At 48.1% G+C, this 17,068-nt stretch overlaps 1 protein-coding gene across 9 annotated transcripts in view; it reads right to left on the bottom strand.

Annotated features, from left to right (window-relative positions):
• Positions 1–84: 84 nt before the first annotated feature.
• The window catches only part of LOC128052739 (protein CutA homolog), a 21,549-nt gene continuing 4,565 nt past the window's right edge, over positions 85–17,068 (bottom strand). For 2 of the 9 annotated variants that reach the window (XM_052645298.1, XM_052645297.1), the window contains exons 2-6: positions 13,615–13,763; positions 8,669–8,728; positions 6,555–6,600; positions 6,253–6,302; positions 4,507–4,768 (exon numbers count right to left, since the gene is read on the bottom strand). In XM_052645298.1, coding sequence (XP_052501258.1) covers positions 4,603–4,768; positions 6,253–6,302; positions 6,555–6,600; positions 8,669–8,728; positions 13,615–13,763 — 471 coding nt within the window. In that variant the 3' untranslated portion in view covers positions 4,507–4,602. Of the gene's footprint in view, positions 3,011–4,506; positions 4,769–6,252; positions 6,303–6,554; positions 6,601–8,668; positions 8,729–9,084; positions 11,394–11,437; positions 11,655–12,273; positions 13,287–13,614; positions 13,764–17,068 lie in introns of those variants that run through there. The other 7 variants (XR_008199839.1, XR_008199842.1, XM_052645296.1 and 4 more) reach the window with 7 other exon arrangements.

Below are 17,068 nucleotides of genomic sequence, written 5' to 3'. Positions count from 1 at the left end.
GAACGTCATTGGATAGTATTCAAATGTTAACATTCAAATAGCCTAACAAGGTTAAGAGTACAGACGAGTGTCAGAATTGCCAAATTAAGAATTTATTTTGCTTCCAAAGCTTATTTCTTAGAACACCACTCACAGGATTTGTGTAAAGCATACTGCATGTATACATTTCTCACTTGCAGGAGTAACTCAGGGTTTGCAGTGGACAGGGCTAGACAATCCCAGGCGAAAGGAGATGGAAACCACTTCTCTTCTACACTCCTGTCCTGGTTAGGTAACTACACTCAACTCTGTATAAGCAACCGCTTCTTGCTCTACTTTTTCAAACCAGTAGCACCTTTATGCTTTTAAGCTTCAGTATTCATGGAGACTTTTTTACTTCTCATTTCCTCAACTGATTGATTCTCCCAGGGTTCTGGAGTCATAACCATGCTTCCTGAGAAGTGCTGGGAAGGAATTCCCGGGTGGAAACCCTGATGTCTAGCCCCCGCGCCCACAGCACATTGAGGGCAGTGTGGTAGAGCTGGGCAAGCCTCTCAAGCTGTTCCCTCATCTACAGAATGAAGACATCACCACCGGCCTCCAGACCTGTGGGGAGAAGGAAACCACACAACATACCAACTCACCACACTGTTAAGGTGGATGTTTTAGGAATGAACAGCTCTTCCTTAGAGATGGCTACAGCAGGTTCTCTGGCCTACAGAGAGATATAGCCAGCCTCTTTGAAAGAGACTGTAAGAGCATCAGATTTAGAGTCAGACACCTGCTTTCATACTTATTTTAAGCGTCTCTGCTCTCCAATCTAAGGTTTCAACTGCAAAATGAGGGTAACCTGGATTACAAGGATAAATGTTAAGACCTAGGACAGTACCTGCAGAGAGAGCTGGTGTTATTTCCTATAGTCAGCTGTGACTGAGGCTAAGGCAGGCCACCAAAAAACAGTTTTCAAAGCACACTCAGCACAAAAAATGAACCAATGGCAGTCAGAGACAGGAAAATCTCTGGAATTAATCTCACATTAAGGAAGTTCAAGGAAAAATAATTGGATTTTGCCAACCTGGTAAATGAGAAGGTAACTGTGGAAAGTAGAGAAAGCTTTAGTTACTCAAATCCTTGAAACATCAATTTGGAAAATATATGCCAAACTGTGTACAGGAGACCAAGTTGCTGTCAGCACGCCCCTCCCCTGGCGCAACGCACAATCCCGGAGACGGGCCAGGATGCACGGGGGCAACAGGACGCCAGGGCAGGGGCGACTGCCTCCAACTGGACGCCAGGCCTGCAGAGGGGCAGCCACGCTCCTCCAGACGGCGCAGAGGGTGCTCAGGCAGGGCACCAGCCTGGCACACCAGAGCCACCCACAGGTCCAGGCAGGGGAGGAGAGTGGAGGTGGCAGAGTGAGCTGGGGCAAGGCTCTGAAGGGCCCTGAGGGGGGTCACCCTGCAGCAGAGCCGTGAGGGGGCCTAGGTCAGGCTCTCCTCTCACTCCCCGGGGGTCCACCAGCCCCAGGGAGCAGGGTTAGGAGCGCAGCCGATGGAATGAGCAGCCTTGGTTCTCCCCTCTGTAACACAACCCACCCCTTTTCTGGACCTCAGGGCAGTTCAATTCCCTTCAGTCATCTATAAAACTGGCTTTATAGATTCCACTGGGTCCTTGCTTGGCCTGACTGGCCCCGCATCCTTTTCCAGCCTCAAGGGTCTTGAACCTTACAAAATCTGTAAGACTGGCTCAGGCTACTGGTTTACAAACTTGTAACAACAAAAACTTAGCTCAATACATAAAAATTAATAATAAAAGCATGGGTGCACTGGCTGAAGTATGAGGAGCCCTCAGGGTCCCTCCTGGAAAAGGCAGTGGCACCCCACTCCAGCACTCCTGCCTGGAAAATCCCAGGGACAGCGGAGCCTGGTGGGCTGCAGTCCATGGGGTCATTGAGAGTCGGACACGGCTCAGTGACTTCACTTTCACTTTTTACTTTCATGCACTGGAGAAGGAAATGGCAACCCACTCGTGCTCTTGCCTGGAGAATCCCAGGGACGGCGGAGCCTGGTAGGCTGCCGTCTATGGGGTCACACAAAGTCTGACATGACTAAAGTGACTTAGCAGCAGCAGCAGCAGCAGCAGCAGGGTCCCTCCTGTGAACCCCTGGGGTTCTGATCCAGCAGCTCTCCCGGGTTCTTCCCACTTTAGGATGCTCGGTTTCCGTGCGCACATGGGAAGGTCAGTGTGGTGGGCTCAGAACCCATGTCTCTGCTGAGCAAGGGACCACAGCTTACTGAGGTCTGCCACCTTCGGGCTAGGAAAGAGTCAAGACCAACTCTCAATCCTTGAGACTGTGTCTAAGCCCGCCCCTCCCCAGTCCTACCTGCATTCATGAAGCCCTTTCCCAGGCCCACTTCCTCAGGACTCAGCAATAACCAACACCACCTCCAGCTAGAGGAAATAATCCTGCTTGTCCCTGACATTCCACCATTAGCGATTCATCCTTCTGGATAGAGTGCTTCCAGCTCCCCTAGAAGGTGACCTTCACCCCCACACACTTCTGGGTGACAGGTCGCCAGATAATTCCTAATCAGAAGCAGGAGTAATAACATCCGCGGCACTCAGTTTAGGTTCAATGAACACAGACCAGCCTCACCCTCACTGTGACCTTGCCGCTCCTGGCCACCTTTACGTGTGAGGCACTCAGAGGCACGTTCCACCGGGTCCGTGCTTGGCCTGACTGGCCCAGCATCCTCTTCCAGCCTCAGGGGTCTAGGACCTTCACCCTCCACAAGTTACTTAGCTCCTCTGTGCTGAGAAAAGCATGGAATTCATAGATGCGAGGAGGCAGACAGAAGCCGCCCTTCAGCCGGAGAACAGACAATGACAGCTCTTTGGGGCACGCCGCAGGAGGCACGAGAGCCCCCCTCACTCCTGCTCCATGCCCTCCTCCAGCCACCTTAAGTAGTGCACATCTCCTTGGTCCATGGGAAGACTGAAGAGCTCTGGGATTTCAAAAGGATGCACCAACCTTTGGAAGGAAAGCAGAGGCCCGTAAGTGGCATATAAGCCTATGCCATAAACCCAAACTGGCCGGCCTCCCTTGAGGCCCTCCACAGTCGGCCTGCAGCCCACCTGTCCGGCCCCACAGCCCACCACTCCTAAGCCTATGCCCATCTGTTATCAAGTATAAATTAGGCCAGATGGCATTAAAGTCTCACAAGCATGGGTTCAAATTCTAAGTCCACCACTTACTAGCCATGTAAGCATGGACGTATCTCTTCATTTCGCTGAAGCCCCCGCAAAAAAAGGAGGGTGAAAATAGTACTGGATTGCTGAGGATTAAATGAGCAAGGTATGCAAGGCGCTTAGCTGCCGCACTGACAGCACTGTGTGCGTTCGCTGTCAGCTGCTGCCTTTATCGCTACCCTTCACTCATCGCTGCGCCTGCCCCTGCACCTCTCTACTCTCCTCCCTACTCCTGCTGCTAAATCGAAAGCCTCTCTACTCCTCAAGGCTCATTGCAACCAACGACCTCTCCCCAGGGATCTTCCTTGACCATCCAAACCCACAGCAGTCTCTCCCTTCTGCCCGTCTCTCTCACCCAGTCCTGAGCACACGTGCTCTCTTCACTTTGCAAACTGAAAAAGCGGAAGACACTGGGCCTCGGTCCCCACTGTCGAGCTGGGGCAGCAGTCCTCTGCTCTCCTGACTTCAGGTGCTGAAAAGCTCTCACGAGAGGCTGCTTACTAAATCACAACATGTGCACGCACAGTTGCTGGAACAGTAGGAGCAGGCCATGTAATTTTATCCAGCGCCTGAGAAGAATGAATTTCCTATTTCATGGAGACCTAGACCAGTGGTTCTCCAAGTGGAGTCCTCTGACCCCTGGGGAACTTTCAAGGCTCTTTCAGGAGGTCCAAGAGGCCAAAACTATTTTCACAACAATGTTGTTATTTATCCTTCCACTATGTTGACGTTTGCACTGATGGTGCAAAAGCAGTGATGGGTGAAACTGGCCGCCCGAGCGCGCTCAGGACAGCAGCCCCACAATGCTCTGGCCGCCAATATCTTCTTCACTGTCGCAGACATGCGTGCATTTCTTTTATCATGCATTTTTTTAAAACTCAAATTCACCTAAGAACATTTCTGATAATGTGGCAAAAATTACTATTTTTATTAAAGTTTGACTCTTGAGTGTCGTTTTAATATTGTGTAACAAAATGGGAGGTATACATAAAGTGCTTCTGCTATCATACCTGAGCTCAGTGTTGTCTTAAACTTGTCTGATTTGAGTCACAAGCTAAACTAGACCTTTTCCCCACAGTACACCATTTTTACTTTCCAGCTTGAGTAACCATCATTTGTCTGTCAATTTCACAAATTAAGGTGACTCAGGTTTGAGTATTAGGTACACATTTTCTCAAATATGAACAAACATTTGGCCCATCACTCAAATGAAGACAATTTACATCGTTTATTGCCAATCAAAGAATTCATTTAAAAAAAAATTCGTGTTTTGGGGGCAGGGGAGGGAAGCGTTGGGAGTCTGGGATTAGCAGATGTAAACTATTTCCACAGGATGGGCAAACCGCAAGGGCCTGCTGTGCGGTGCAGGGAGCTCTATCCAGTATCTGGTGATAAACCATGATGGGAAAGAACACGGAAAAGAAGATACACGTGTATAGCTGAGCCACTCTGCTGCACAGCAGAGACCACACATGGCATGACACTGTGCAGTGTCCAGTCCAGTCGCTCAGTCCTGTCCAACTCTGCGACCCCATGAACACTGTAAATAAGAATAAATTCATGTTTTTAAGCAAAAATCAGAAGTTTGGAAAATTTGAATATGCCACCATGAACTTGAAAGTCTCTCAGTACTTAAGAGATGCTTTTGAGGAGATCCAGCTCTCTTATTAAGCCAGATTTTGCAAAAATGTAGAAAGATGCCATTCTTCACAGTTTTTTTATTTTTTGAAAACATGGTTACTTCCCATAAGAAGGCATCACCAGCATGCTGTTTCACTGCACTACACTTCACTGCAGATACTGCATTTTTTACAAACTGATGGTTTGTGGCAACCCCACACTGAACAAGTCTACTGACACCTCCTTTGCTCAGTTTATTTTTCTGCATCATGTTTTGCTAATTCTTGCAAAATTCCAAACTTTTTCATGATTATTATATTTCTTATGGTGATCTGACATCGGTGATCTTTGATGTTACCAGAACGGTTTTTTGTTTTGTGTTTTTAAATTAAGGTACATACTTTATTTTCTTCAGACATAATGGTATTGTTAGCACACTTATACTGCAATCTAGGGTAAACATATAACTTCATATGCACTGGGAAATCAAGAAGTGAAATCACTCGCTTCACTGTGGTGGTCTGGAACCAAACCTGCAATATCTCCAAGGTATGCCTGTATTTACTTCTGTTCATAGGTTATTATTCTATTACTGTTATTTTCAATGAACTAAAAATATGTATCTTAAAAATTTCTCAGCTTTAGCTTCGAATACAGTAAACTTTGATAGAACTCACATAAGTGAAGCTCTTTTGGGTCCTCAATAATTTTTAAAAGTGTAAAGGGATCCTGAGACCGAAATTTTGAGAACCAGTGGTCTGAAACTAGGAACTCATTTTACAGGAAATTTCCTGGTGGTCCAGTGGCTAAGACTCTGCGCTTTGAATAAAGGGGACCTGGTTTCCATCCCTGGTCAGGGAGCTAGACCTCACAGGCCTCAGCTGAAGATTCCGCATGCTGCAATGAAGACCTGGCGAAGTGAATCAAAGTCGCTCAGTAGTGTCCAACTCTGTGTGACCCCATGGACTATACAGTCCACGGAATTCTCCAGGCCAGAATACTGGCGTGGGTAGCCTTTCCCTTCTGCAGGGGATCTTCCCAACCCAGGGATCAAACCCAGGTCTCCCACACTGCAGGGAGATTCTTTACCAGCTGAGCCACCAGGGAAGCCCAAGAATACTGGAGTGGGCAGCCTATCCCTCCTCCAGCGGATCTTCCCGCCAGGAGTTGAACCGCATCCCAGGCGGATTCTTTACCAACTGAGGTGTCAGGGGAGCCCTGGTGCAGACAAATAAATATTTTAAAAATAAACTAATTTTAAAGAAGCCCAATACCTCATTTTATAGATAGAGAGTCTATGGGACAGGGTCATAGCCAAGGTCACATGGGAGGCTGGTGACTAGGCTCACGCTCATGCACTTAGTTACCTACAGGACCCTGGCCGGGAGGAGATGGCGCTATTACCTGATGTAGCTGGAGAGCATATGGATCTTGGAAGTCTTTGTCTTTATTAACTGTAACAAAAAGAAAAAAAAAAAAAATCACTGGTTTAGGATCTCAGCTCCAGCTCCACAGCCCTTCATTCCTCTGGCTTTTTAGGAAACAGCACTCCTCCAGGTCCCCAGGCCCAGTCACTAACTTACAAATGGACATAGGGCATCTTGTGTGGGGCAAGGGCCTCAGTCAGTTGATCTTTGCTAACATTTAATTGGAACTTTGCTCTCACTCTTTCCTGATTAAGGCCCCATCCCTCCAGCTTCACTCACCAACAGGACCTCAGTTGCTTCTTCTATTTCTCCATTCCAATAGTATCTGGAGAAAAGAACAAAAAAAAGAAGTATCATGCTTACAAGATGTGCTATGCTTAGTCACTCAGTCGTGTCTGACTCTTTGTGACCCCACTGACTGTAGCCCACCAGGCTCCTCCGTCCATGGGGATTCTCCAGGCAAGAATACTGGAGTGGGCTGCCATGCCCTCCTCCAGGGGACCTTCCCAATCCAGGAATCGAACCAGGGTCTTCTACACTGCAGGCGGATTCTTTACCAGCTGAATTACCAGGAAGTCCACTGACAAGACGAGCTCAGTGAAATAAACCTGGCCCAATTTGCTGACTTGCTAAAGTGGAAACTTTAAAATCTTTCCAAGCTCATATGAAAAAGCCTGGAGTTGGCCAAGGCCCTACAGGTCATCTAGTCTAAACATTCTAATACATGCTTCTAGCACCTGACTTAACTTTCCTGGAAGTAAGAGGCTCACTGTCTCTTGAAGTCCATCTACTTTAACGGTTTTCACATGAGCTGGTTTCTCTTACGGTGTGCCGACATTTGCCACCCTACTGTCTTCCCCAACTTCCACGTGACAGCCCTGCAGAAACTCCCGTACATTCCCCTCTAAAGCGGGCGTCCCCAGCTCGTTCAGTGCTCCCCCCAAACTGCTGGCTTCCGTGCACCTCCCCACCCTCTGGGCTGGTGCTACTTGTATCACTGACTCTCAAAGCTGAGTGCCCACCGAGCGATCAATGGAAGAGCACAGGACTTATTCAGGGAAGAAGCGAGCCTTATAAAATACAGAAGCAGGTCTGAAAGTTCAAAACAGAGTCACTGACAATGTTCAGAAAAAGAGTAGATCAGCCATCGTGGGAGGCAGAGAAATTCGGCCTGAGAATATCTGTGCTGACCCAGGGCGAGTCTAAGACGGCTCAGGCCCCTGGCCTCACCCCACAGAGCTGTGGTGAAAGCGTGAATCACAAGGAAGGACGAACACGAGGCAGCGGCAGGCTAAAATCCCAGTCTAGCTTCCCAGCACTAGCTCCCGGACTGGCTTTATGTGAATCACTTAACACGGCCTCTTAAAAATTCAGAGACTCAAGCAACATCCTCAGGGAGACTAAACAGATCCAGGATGGAGCTCAGGCGTCTGAAGTACGGCCAGGCCTGGGAGCCCCGGCGACAGGCGATGGGCGCACCGCGGCATGTCCTGCTGGGCAGGGGCAGCTTCCTATTCCAGCACGTCTGTTCTCAGCTGCAGAGCAGGCATCGCTCCCTCTCTCATCAGGGCAGGAAGGGGGTGAGAAGCAGGCTGACTAGAGTTAAGACACAAGACAAGTCCTGCACGGGTAGTGCTGGGATGCTGAGATGCCGTTTTTCATCACTTTATTTACTTCTAATTGGAGGATAACTGCTTTACAGTATTGTACTGGTTTCTGCCAAACATCGGTGTAAATGGGCGTTTCACGTCCCCTCCCTCCCTCCTGAACCTCTCCTGCCCCCCACCCAAGGTGATGCATTTTAATGAGGGAAATGGTGTGGGCCTGGCTTAAGTAAAGGAGCTGACCAAATGAAAGGCAGACAATACACAGAAACAGCCCAAGCTCTGAGTTTTTCAGAGAATCCAAAAGCAATAGGAATTATAATCTCTGAGATCCTTAGCTGGCTTACTCAGACTGGCTTACCCAGTCTGACTTCTTTGCTAACAGCAAGCTAACTGACGGACTGATTTAAACAAAGAATCAGGAAACAAGGCTCACTGTTCCTAAACTGTAGATTTTTTTTCTGCCTTCTCTAACTGTAGCCTGTTTTTGCTATGGTTGAATGGCACAAACCCACTGGCTGACTTCCTTTGAATACAGATTGACAGTGAAGTACTGATTAAGTAAATGTCTTTGAGTTGTTCTTTTACAGGTTCATGGCGACCCACTCCAGTACTCTTGCCTGGAGAATCCCATGGAGGGAGGAGCCTGGTAGGCTACAGTCCGTGGGGTCGCAAAGAGTCGGACACGACTGCATGGGTGTACAAAAATTAGTTCAGTGCCCGAATTTCCACCAGGCAGGACCTGACAGAGCACTCTCACACCCCTCCACTGGCCAGAGCAGAACTCACAGCGAGGAGGCCTTAGGCAGGATGTTCACAGAAGCAGCCAGCTTCTTATCCAGGATAGCCCTAAAGCAAAGAGAGAGCATGCCAGTTACTGGGGCAAGTGTCCAGCATCTGAAGAGATGGAACAGGATACAGGAGTTCCTGGGAGTTTCCCAGGAAACCTAAGTCTCAATAGATAACCATTTAGAGTGCCCCTCCCAAGTCAAACCAATACGTTCCATAACTCCCATGCATAGACCCTCTGCAGACAGAATTGTTTATAAGTCCTTCCCTGAGTGGGAGAAGTAGGGAAGCAGCTATGCAAAGGCTGTTTCAAGGACAGGCCCAGTCGGCTTGGGGAATAGGAATCTGTTAGCACTGGAAGGAAAACAAAAAGACCTGGATTCCAACCCAGCCCTGCAGCAGGATGGCTGTGTGACCTTATGCAAGCGCCTTCTTCCATCCCAGAAATCAGTATTTGAGCACCTATCCACGACAGGCACGACCGCCTCACTCAACTTGACTCTCCTGCTGTACAACCAGAGGAATGGTTCAGCTGATGGGTTCCAATCCTCTTCACCACCAAATACTCCTTTTATTATGTCAGCTTCTGTTCTTCTTCTCTCTTGGATATGTCCTAGGCTTTCACATGAGCTCTACAGATCAGAAGTGTCTGATGACCACATGGAATTGACACAACTCAAAGGAAAAGCAAAAAAGGCATCCTGTCCTGTGACTGGCCAACACAGGCTCTTTACACTTTTCATTTCTGTGATGCTTCCTACCACAGTCCTAGGAGCACCGTCACCACCTCTGCAGACCTCTAAGCACTGGGTTGTTTTGTTTTTGGACAGACTGCAGACTGGCATTCTTGCTCTGATGGTCTGATCCCTGTGCAGGGCCCTGGTGAACACGACACAATATGCCTGAACCAGTGCACGTCACAGGAACAAGCACCACCGCGCTGCCGGCGCAGGGAAGTGGCCCCAGCGCTCAAACCCTAAGCCCTGGGGATCAGGCAGGCCGGACAAACCCGCCGCAGGTCTGCCGTCAGCCACGGAGGCCCGTCTCGGTTCCCTGAAGTGTGTGGGCCCTGCCAAATACAATGCGTCTGAGCCCTGAGCCCTCCTTTCCTTGACCGCTGCCAAGAGAACTGACCTACTTTCTCTTCTCCCAAGTTCCCGGCTGAACAGTGTTCTATTTAAGGCTCCACACTAATGTGGTATTATCACCACCCTCATGCCCTTGGAAAGTTCCAGGTGGTAAACAAATCCCTGACTCTAAGGGGAGGCACACGGCCCAAATTTGTTTAAGCAACTGCTACAAGTCTTGCTCACTCAATCTAGTCATCTGCTGAGAAATCACATTTCACTGGTTCTGAAAGTGGCATGCAAACACAGGGAATGAGTTAAACCTTTAGAAAAAAACTTAATCCATTGCTTCACGGGCCTCCAATCTCTTTGGCAGTGTGAACTCCTCAGTGACTAATCACAGCAACTTGTACTTGGGAAAAAGACTGTAAAGTTCTGGAGGACTGTTATTCAAAATGCACCTGTGGCGAAAAAGGGAAAAAAAAACACCAGAGAGAGAAAACAAATGTACAAGCTGATGGATAAAACAAACACCAAAGTCCAGCGGTGAGTCACAGAGCGGGAGCTCAAGCTCGTCTGAATAAAGCAGAAGACAGACCTTCGAGGGCCTCCAGAAACGGCCAAGGCCCCAGACTGGAGGCTCATGGACCCAATACACGGTTTGGCTTTCAGGACGTTTACAAAAATCGTGACTTTGTTACCAATATTTACTATTGGGTACTTTACATTCAAAAATACACGTTCCTTAGCTTCTCACCAAAAAATGAATCTTAGAACCTTGTGGACCCGTAGTCCTACAAGGTCACGTTCAGCCAGGGCTGAGCAGGGGCTCCCACCTCCAGGCATGGCCAGAGCTTCTCGGGTCAGTGAGTTTCCACTCCCCTTCCTCCCAACACCTGGGACACACAAGGGCTGCCAACCGCTGCCATTCTTCACGCCGCCGCCCCAGCCCACTTCGCTCAGGCTGACGCGGCCTGACCCCCTTCCCTATGTAGGAGACCACGGCCCAGCGAAGGAAGACGTGTCAGGGTCATCTGTGGTGTCGCCAGCAAAGAGGGCGCAACGCCCAGCTCTCCTGGCTCAGCACTCAGGTTTCCGGCCTGGCCCCAGATAGAGACGTTTCGAGTGCAGAGGCTGTCTGTCACTAAGAGCTCTAAGAGCATTACCCGGAGCCAGAACGGAGCTGCACCGACTGAGAGACAGCTCTAAAGAACACTGAGAAGAGCGAGCCCCAGACTGGAGCCGAAAGGCCTGGTTCCCGCACCAGTTCTGCAGGCAGAGCTGAGCTACCTGCCAGCTAACATCTGTGGGGCCCTCCCTACCACATACCTACTTACTCTCTCCTATAAACCTGGAAACAAAATCTATTTGCCTCTCTTCTATTCCAGTTGAATCATTAGTGAACAGAACAGCTGTGGGACACACACACACACACACACACACTGCAACCTCCCTTTCACACCACACACACACACACACACACACACACTGCAACCTCCCTTTCACACCCCATGCCAGCGACAGCAGAGAACACTTATTTAGCCACGCTGGAGCACAGGAAGGAGAACACTGCACGCACCAGCAAGTAGCAGGAAGCCCTGAAGAATACGGGCAGCACTGAGACATGCATGGGAGCGTGCAAGGGGGCTGCCTCGTTCAAGAGCCTCCGGATCTTTTAAAAACTGGTAGTGATCTGGTTTACCTGGCTTCCAGCAACTTGGAGAATTTTGAAGATTATAAAATTTGACCCCTCTGAAAATACTTGAGGCGATAAATTATTCTTAGGAACTGATTCAGACTGCAGAATGTCCACCTGCCTGCCCCACGTGCAGTGAAAACAGCGCTGCCTACGGGCAACTCCTGCAGCTGCTCCTGCGCTCCCCTGTCAGGATCACCAGGAAGGTGAGAGAGGAAAGCATCTGCAGAAAGTCAAACACCACAAGAAACTACAATTCAACAATGAAGAATTTACTTGAGAAAGACAAATCAATAGAACAATCAAAACCAAGATTTTAAAATAAGTACAATTACGTATACTTGAAAATTGCTAAGAGCAGATGTTAAGGGTTTGTACCACAGCAAAAAAGGTAACCGAGATGATGGCTGTTTTAACTAACCTTACTGTCATAATCATTTCGCAAAAGATACATAAATGATCATGTTGTATATCTTAAACGTACACAATGTTATATGACAATTATATCTCAATAAAGCTACAAAAAATTAAAGATAAAGTAAGTATAATTACTATCTGCAGAAAGATAAGATTATTGCATCTATAAAACAAGATCAGACAATTACAAACCAAAAGCACTTGGTTACTAAAAACAATTCGAAATCTTGAAAAGGAAACTATAGAATTCAGTCTAAAGAAAACTATAAGGTCAGCCACAGAAAACGAATTCAACATCCCCCTATCTAACAGAAATTCCAGGAACAGGACGCAGAAAGAGAATAGAGAGAGTATATTTAAAAAGTTAACAACTGAACATTAAGATACGCTCCTAAAAACTAGCAGAGAGAAAACGCATCACCTACCGAGGAATGAGATCCACTGCTGCTTTTCATCAGCAACCCTGGATCCAAGACGGCAGAGACCTCTCTCCAAGCTGAAACCGATCCACTCCCCTCAGCTGGCCTTTCCACTATTTAAAATCCACGCCTTCGAGCCCTTTTCCTCCCAATACCCAGCACCTCACAGATGTCACCTGAAGTTGCTCCTGACAGGACCCAGAGTGGCTAGTCCAGGGGTCCAGTGAGTTCAGCACAGGCTCTGGGTATACCAGAAGCACAGAAGGGATTTCAATTCTTAGCTGCTCAAAGCTGAGGTCCTATTTCTGGAGTAATCACGTGCTCATTCAGACAAGCGCTGTTCTCCAAAAGCAACATTAATAAGGAAAAAAACAGACATTCTGGTTAGGGGCAGGAAAGATGTAATCAAATCCAAACTTAACCTGTGACCATCAGTTTGGAAGCTGTGTGCCCCCAAAGACCAGATTCAACGCATAAAACAGTGTAACTACACCAAACTTCAAGAATGCAGAATTGCAGGGCAAGAAAAGGAGCTGGGAGTCAAGCTTATTACCCCTCAGCCCCACTAACCCTCTTCAGAGCTGCAGCTATAAAGGAGGGGCAACTTCCCCAGCAGCTCAGCGGTCAGGACTCGACTCACTGCCCTGGCTCTGGGCTCAACCCCCACTCCGGGAACCAATATGCCGCAGGCTGCACGGTGCAGCCAGAAAAGCAAAAGGAGGGGGAGGGGGTGGAAATCAGATACAACCTTTACTGAGCATCTGTTACATTTGAGTTCCTGGAGTAAGGGCTGAACAGATATCATATCATTTAATCCTCTCAAAAAGGGTAATTCAAAAACTAAGGTTTAGAGAAGAGGAGCAGCTTGCCTGAGGTCACACAGTCAGCAAGAGATGGAGCCAAGATTCCAGCTCTGTTCCCCTGCTCTCTCCACCCCTGCTTTCAGTAATTCGCCAAACACCTGGAATCGGTCTCCTCCTCCCGCTGTCATGGTCCACATCTCTGGGACTGAGCAAAAACTATCTCCAAAAAGAGAGAGCTGGGTCAGGAATTAGAACTGTTAAATGCTCAACCTGCAGGCTTCCATCTGAGCAAGGCGCCTCGCTCTCTGGGTCTCAGGTCCGTTATCTGCCCCCAGGCACCACTCAACATTTTCAGGCCCAGAAACAGGACCCATCCAAGTGTCTTTCACGCATGCCTCTCCAACCGCCCCAATGAGACAGATGTGCAGTTGAGCACTGGACAGGTGGGTTGTCAAGAGCAAAGGAAGAGTCCCCAAGCGGCCCCTCTGGAGCCTCCTGTGGCTCCTGAGCCCCCTGGGGCAGTACCTGAGCCCCTTCCCCGTACCTGGCAATATCTCTGGCAATCTGCTCGTTGGGGCAGTTGACAAAAACAACGGAGTACGTGCCGGACACATAGCTGCCAGTGACAACGGAAAGGAGCTGCAGGCTGAGGGTCCTGAGCGCAGGGTATGTCAGGAGCGAGGCTGTCAGGATCTGCACAGTGGGGAGAGAAGGCACAGGTCAGCAGAGGCGTGGCCAACTCGCCGCCTGCAAGCTCAAGCTGACTGGGGCCCAGGCTGGGCAGCACACTGTACCCCATTTCCCACCCACAGAAGAGCTCCTAGGGCCTGCATCGAGGTCCAGTGCTTAATGTGTTCATGTCGAGATTACTTGCCTCTGCATTTTGCAAATGGTTTAAAAAAAAAAAAGGCTTAAAAATCAAGACACTCGCTCAAAATCACACAGCGGTGGGAATCCCCAGCTGGTCCAGTGGTCAGGATTCTGTGCTTTCACTTCCAGGGCCCAGGTTCGATCCCTGGTTGGGGAACTAAGACCCCGTGAGACCAAAAAAGCCACGCAGCAGGGCCACACACCCACACACAAATCTCACACACACACACAAATCTCACACACACACAGAAATCACACACACACACAAATCACACAGCTTTTAACTGGTGAAGCCAAGAATAGGAGTGGATCCTGGATAACCTGAAATCCATTCCCACTGGAAAACTGCTACTGCAGGTAACACCGACTGGCATCCACGGGACTGCTGTCATCCTGTGGAGACTGTGACTGACAATAAATTCCTGTATCTGTTGATGTGTTAGGGAGTTAATTTCACCGTCATTCAGTTGTGTACATGCCAGGTGCTGTGGGGTGTGCACAGGAAAAGGAAGCCTGATTCTACAGCAATGGGGCCTGCGCTACTATGACACACAACCGGCGGGGGGGGAGGTCCAAAAGGAAGGCTCCAGCCGTTGGGGGCAGGAGGCTTTGAAGAGAAGGGACCATCCAAGTTGGAACTGAAATAATAGGTAGGACTGAAACAGAAGATATGGTTAATATGTACAAACTCAAGAGGGATTTGGGGACAGATGAGTAACCTAGACTGCATGGGTCTCAGTCAGTGGGCATGAGGCTGGGAGGAAAATGAGTCTGGCTAGAACTATAAAGGGTCAGGCTAAGGAGTGTGGGGTCTGCACTCAAGTGATGGGGTGCTTTTAGAGGCTTAGGTAGAAGAGTAATAACATGATCAGGCTGAGTAGAGTAACGGGAAGGAGGGTGGGGAGTGATCAGAGATAGGCGATTCAAAGGCCATTACAATGCTGCAGGAAAGAGATATTAAGATCCTGAGCTAAGGAAATGACAGTGATAACAGGAGAGGAAAAGACAGTCAAGATACAACTCTTCTTGCTACTTTAATGATAAAACATCTAAAATAAGAGGGAAATAAGAGAATTAGAGGACATCTTCCAGGGTTCTTTGCTTGGGGGATACAAAAGAGTCATTAACAGAGATGGAGGCAACTTGTAAGGAGCCCCACCGTGAATCAGGCAAGACTGGACAAGAACACGCTTCTCCTGCCTGCCAGCCCGGGGCTCATGTCTCGCTCAAACAAACCTTTGTCCTCCCACTCCTGCGTTATCGCCTGGCCCTGCCTGCCTCCTACTTCTTGGCAGGGCCTGAGGAGCATTTTTACGTCTTTAGCTTCTCATTCCCTCCCACGACCTCCCCCAACACCTCCAGCCCAACATACTAGTCCTCTGAACGAAACCAGTGACCACACAAGAAAAACAACCAACCAGGGTTTTCAAGGAGGTTGTTAGTGACAACTCAATTAGATTATATAGGAGATAAAAAAACACAGGCACCACACAGCAGATTTAAAAGCTAGTGTCAGTCCAGCTCTCTGCAGTCTTCAACAAGTTATTTCCTCTCTCTTCTATACAGGTTCCGAGAAAGTGGACATTACAGCATTTGTGCTGCCTACCTCAGAGTTGCCATGGGTTCAAACAAGATAGGAAAAACAGTTTCTGACCACTAATCCAATAAAGAGAGGAGCCACGCTTTGCTCATCACTGTGTCCCCGGGACAGTTCACGGCACACAGCAGCTTCTCAAGAAATAACCTGCAGACTGGTGACTTCGCATACCAGCAAGATGCTGAGATGCAGGCTACACAGTCCTGTGAAACAAGTGGGGCTTTTGGCTCATCCACGGAACTTCTGGCAGAGAATCAGGCATACTAGAACACTCTAAGGGGTCAGATACACGACTCTGGGGTGGCTTTCAACACGGACTCTAAACAAGAGGAGCAATGGTCTGTCCCCCGACCAAAAAAGCCATTCCTAGGGGAAATCTAGGAATTTCAGCCAGCAGGTATCAGTGGAACACAGAACTCACAGGATTAAATACAAACTCACCTAAAATGAATTGAAACTCTTGCGTGAACTCACAGTGAAAGAGACACTCAGAAGTAGTCTGGGCACTTGGGCATTACCTAAGACAAGCCTTTATTGAACAGATAAGGTAACTGAGGCAGTTCTGTGACTGATCCAAGACTTAAATCCACACTCCTGCCTCCCATTCTGGGCTCTCTGAACTGCAAGGAGGAAGTGACACAGCAGGGTTATTTCAGCTTCACTTAATCCAGTGGCTCTTAGCTTGAGGCAATTTTGCCCCTGCCCCAGGGGATATCTGGTCACATCTAGGGACAATTTTGATGTCATGACTGGGGAAGAAATGCCATTGCGAGAGGCCAGGATTGCTGCTGAACATCCTTCTGCTGTACCATTGATCACACTGAAATACAGAGGTTTACATCCATCTCCCTCATTGGATGTGAGCTCATTCATTTCTGTATCCTCAGCACTTTAAAGCCCTGCTAAGAGGTATGGACTTGAGAAGTGTTTGCAGACCATATCAACAAAGAATCAGAAGATATGAATGGTCACTTTGGAATCAAAGGTGGACTACAGTACGTTAGAGAGTGATATTACATGAGTGCAAAATACATATACCAACATATTTCCTAATAGAAACATTATACTTATTACTGTAAGTTTGTAACATTTTCATATTTATATCTTTACACCTTTTCTAAGTTTACATTGTTTCAAAATATTTTATGTATCCTTTCAATTACTTCATTCTGCCTTTTTCCTTTTTTTGGTACTGTAGTATCTATCTGCCTAACCTTTAAGAGGTTATGGTTTTGTTTTAATTTTATGGTCACACCCCGAGGCATTCGGGACCTTAGTTCCCCAACCAGGGATCACACCTAACTCTCCTGCGCTGGAAGGTGGAGTCCTAAGCACAGGACCGTCGGGGACGTCCTGAAGAGTCTATGGTTGACTTGACAATCTGTGTTAAGGCAGAAGGGGCCTAAGAAGCCACCTAGTGTTTCTAAATTTATAACATACCTAGTTTTAAGGAATTTGGAAATACTCTGAAATTAACAGTGTGTTTATCTATACACTTTCCTTGGGTGCAAAAACAGAATTTTCACACACA

The sequence above is a fragment of the Budorcas taxicolor genome, chromosome 8 (assembly GCF_023091745.1).
Source record: "Budorcas taxicolor isolate Tak-1 chromosome 8, Takin1.1, whole genome shotgun sequence".
Taxonomy (NCBI): Eukaryota; Metazoa; Chordata; class Mammalia; order Artiodactyla; family Bovidae; genus Budorcas; species Budorcas taxicolor.
Note: the sequence above shows the minus strand (reverse complement) of the source record. Positions and strands in the feature narration are given on the sequence as shown.